This window comes from Morone saxatilis, unplaced genomic scaffold (genome assembly GCF_004916995.1).
Source record: "Morone saxatilis isolate NCDOM2014 unplaced genomic scaffold, NCSU_SB_2.0 Contig24, whole genome shotgun sequence".
NCBI classification, from domain to species: domain Eukaryota; kingdom Metazoa; phylum Chordata; class Actinopteri; family Moronidae; genus Morone; species Morone saxatilis.
The window spans coordinates 26,918,350-26,922,364 of record NW_023339807.1 but is presented as its reverse complement, the minus strand read 5'-3'; the positions used below and the strand labels follow the sequence as shown (position 1 = coordinate 26,922,364).

Here is a 4,015-nt window from a genome sequence, read left to right as displayed (position 1 = left end):
TGCAGAGAGCTCAGCCTCCTCCAGGTGAGAGTCTGCTGAAGGCGCTGCTGCTGGGAATGAGTAACGGAGAGGCCCTGAGACAAAGAGCAGGTATCAGTCACAAACACTGGCTACAATATCTGGGTTTCCAACTGACTGCTGATTGACTGATCAGTTAGTCGATTACACGCTCACCCTGTATGTGTTATCTGTTGCAGCTTTGCAGATTCAGAATGAATACTGTAAACAGAAGCTGGATGTGAGGGTGGTCCACTCCTTCAACCAGTGGCAGGCCTGCCTCAAGGACAGCATCCACCTGAACCAGCTGCTGGGCTTCCCGTTACCTGAACCACAGATCGCACGGTGAGTGAAAGACTGCTGGAGCTAGCTGAAATCACAACAACACGCTATCACAGTAACGGAGGAATTATTCAGATTAATCTGAAGTGAAAGTATTTATACCGCACTGTAAAAATTGTGTATTAAAAATGTTACTTAAAGCAGCAAGGAACTTTTCATCCATATATATTTCTGTGGATTTCTATTTAACTCTTTCTGCTTTTCTCCATCTCGTCCTTGATGTTGTCCAGGTTGTATGAGGGGACGTTGGTCCACCATCTGGTCCACCGCATGAGGACAAGAAAATTAAAGCACTTACTGAAATATAATCGCTCAAGTATGAAACAGTACAAAACCATGCTGGCTGCCATCCACCAGTTTCGTGCTCAGGAGGCGTCGACGCCGTCAAAGACCCAGGAGAGGTCAACGGCTCGACAGCGGCAGTCGCTGTACGACCTGACCGTCAACCTGCAGCAGCTGTACGGAGTCAATGACGAGGAGGCTGCGACTGAAGTCAGAAGTGCAGTCAAAGCACTGGAGGATATACATCTGGATGATTTGGTGTTGTTGAGAACTCGATACAAAGCTAAAGAAAGGAACAACCGGAGCAAAAACCCTGAACTGGCCCGCAAAGAGGAGTGCAGGGGCGTGGACCTCCTCTGATCTCAGCCCACAAGCTCAGCGTCCGATTTACTTCAGTCCTGGATCAGAAGCAAACTGGTGGTGCTGTTGAAAAATAATTTGTAATTAATCAGGATTTCATTAGACACATACATGGACTTATCCCTTTAAAGCTGCATTAATGATTTATTTGGGGGCAGTTAAACAAGCTTTAAACACAATCACAGTTAGTGTCAAATTATTGGACTTAAATAAATGTGTGAAATAAAGTCAATATTAATTATAACATTATTGTTAGTATTATGTAAATCAAATAGACAGCACTGACCTCTGCCTTGTAACCTCTGCCTGGTTATCTATGTGCCCGGGTTGCATGAAGGCTATTTCAAGCTAAGATTAACTTTTCCTGTAAGTAGTTTTTACTGTACAGATTTGATTTGTTGTATTGCTACTTTTATGTATGTGAGTAAAGTATCTGAATATTTTGAATATTTTCCACCACTGCTAAATTTGGACAGAGAAACACTCAGCGTATATCCGGGTTTTTGCCTTCAACACATTTAAAACCTTTCATGCTTTATCTGTGCACAAAAACATTGTTCAATAAGTGAAAAATAGTTTTAAAATGTCTGATTTAATGTTTATTCTCTGCTTGTTAAAGAGTGCTTACATTATCTTTCCTCTGTTGATCTGATGAGTTCAGTGTATTAAGATTTTTTCAGTCTTTTGTAAAATGTTTTAATTCTTGATGATTGAATTTGTTTTACTTCTCCGGTACTGAGAGTTGAATGTTTTAACTGGGAAAATACAAATGTCACAACATAAAGAAAACTATTTTCTGAACTTTGTAAGATTGTTTTGAAGTTTATTATTATTAAATTATCATGTTTTTGTAATTGAGGATGTGAATAAACTCTGCTACTCAAACTTCCCCTGTGAATATGTACAGATAGAAATATGAATAAAAGTGAAATTAGTCAGTTAGACCTACATCTTTCTAATAGTTCTAAATGTTTAATTTCACTCAGATGTTTATGAATGCTAATGACAAACTCAACTACTATATAACAACCATCATATATACATTTTTACTGTTTTAAGCCACATTTCCAGAGACTTTAGAATGTAAATAATATGATGATTTAATTAGACACATGATTTAATACCTTTAAACCTGCATTAATTATGTTTTGGCCACTTGGGGGCAGCAAAACAAGATGTAAAAACATCTGACACATCATCTCTTTATACAGTGTTTAGCTATTTGCTAACTTATATGAACCCCAGATGAATGAAAGTCCGATATTAACTCTATTGCATCTCCACCAACTACTTGAAAATATGGGTGCGGTTGTGTAAAAGCACTTAGGCTAAGAATGTTACATAAAATCATAAAAAAAAGGATTTCCTTACAGATGCTGTCAATGTATAAAAGATGACACCATAACATATTGATCGCCCCCCTGGTGGCACGTTAAAGTACATGTCAATTAATGGTAAAGGTCATTAAAACAGATGTAGAGTGGACTGCCTGTAGTACAAAGTACTTTAATTACATGAAGCTGTAAATACTTCTGTACTTTTACTGTTGAGACTGAACAGTTTACTGGACAAATTCTGTTTTATAATAAATTTCCTTTAAGATCAAACTTAAAACTCAAAAGCATTATGGAATTTTTTTTAATTTTTGATACTGTGCTTTATTGTAAAATGGTTTAACCACAATCACAGACAGTGTCCGTATAAAGCTTGTTTACTACCTCTGCGTCCTCTACCCCTCTCTGATGGTGGCTTGCATTTCTTTATAGTCATATTTTCCATTTTCTTAAGGAGAATGAAATCCTGCAGAGTCTAGTGATGACCTGCTAGGATACAAATTATTAACACGGTGATGTCAGAAAAGTGAAACTTAAGGAAACAGAAACAGACTCAGTATAAGAGCAGCTGCTGACTCCTCAGCAGGATCAGACTCAGGATGGGAGTTCAAGGTCTGGCCACTTTGATCAAGAATCACCGGACGATCTACCGGGACGTCCGGTTCAGGAAGAGCCGGCTGGTGATCGACGGCTGCAACCTGATCTACCTGCTGTACTTCAACTCAGGTAGGAACAAAGTGCTGCTTGGCTCTTTTCTGACAGCTAGAACTGATTTTATACACATTTCAATATTATTTTTTTGTTTATCAGACTTTTTATAGCTGTTAGTCAAACTCTCTTATCTGGATGAAGTCGGTGCAATAAACATCCATTTGAAGTTTTTATGAGCCTGTGAACAGTGGTGAAGAAATATTAATAACTTTATTTAAGTAAAAGCAGCAATTGATCTATGCAAAAACACCAGTTGATGTTATACACACAGCAGAGAGGTTTATGTATAAATATAAAATTGGGTTATTAAAAGCGACTTGGGTGTATGAAGTAAAAATCCATCCAAACAAGTTAAACAACTTCTTGGTTTGCCCCGTGACTTGAATGTGCTGTAAACACAACGCTCTTAAACCAGCTCATACACACCTGTTTGTGTCCACTCCCTCCTCTCTCTTCCTCCACCTGCCAGCTGGAATACCTGATACCAACCTAACCAAGATGACACTGATACAAAAACAATACTAAACTTACATCTGCACAATTAATCCTGTTACACAATTAGGTTTAGACATCCCATGATGCATCAAAATACGAGCAGCTTTTTAACAAATACATTATATATAATTAGTCTCAGTCTTTGCCCACATACAGCGCCCCTCCTCCGGGTTTAATTCCTTGTTACATTAGGTAAGTAGTTAGTAATGTGGTGTTCACTGTGTTTATTGATTGGTCAGGTCTGGACCAGAATCGTGGCGGGGAGTACGCTGCGTTTGAGGACCTGATTGAGAAGTTCATCAAAGCCCTCAGAGACTGCGGGGTTACACCGTACGTGGTGCTGGATGGAGGCGCCGACTTAACCGGCAAGAAGGTCGAAACTACAACGCTCAGAGCCAAGGATAAAGTGAAGAGAGCCCATCGAGCGGCGGTGGGAGACATGAAGCAGAATATCCTGCCACAGCTGGCCGAGCTGACGTTCAAACAGACGCTGG

General features: G+C 39.4%; 2 protein-coding genes across 2 annotated transcripts in view; both read left to right on the top strand.

Annotated features, from left to right (window-relative positions):
- Window positions 1–1,281, top strand: part of LOC118336561 (protein asteroid homolog 1-like) — a 1,542-nt gene extending 261 nt beyond the window's left edge. Inside the window, exons 2-4 of the mRNA XM_035673229.1 lie at window positions 6–90; window positions 198–342; window positions 570–1,281. Of these exons, the coding sequence (XP_035529122.1) occupies window positions 6–90; window positions 198–342; window positions 570–981 (642 nt within the window). The 3' untranslated portion in view covers window positions 982–1,281. The remainder of the gene's footprint in view (window positions 1–5; window positions 91–197; window positions 343–569) is intronic.
- A 1,563-nt stretch (window positions 1,282–2,844) lies between these two features.
- LOC118336560 (protein asteroid homolog 1-like) overlaps window positions 2,845–4,015 on the top strand; it is a 3,671-nt gene continuing 2,500 nt past the window's right edge. The window contains exons 1-2 of the mRNA XM_035673227.1: window positions 2,845–3,041; window positions 3,761–3,998. Coding sequence (XP_035529120.1) covers window positions 2,915–3,041; window positions 3,761–3,998 — 365 coding nt within the window. The 5' untranslated portion in view covers window positions 2,845–2,914. The remainder of the gene's footprint in view (window positions 3,042–3,760; window positions 3,999–4,015) is intronic.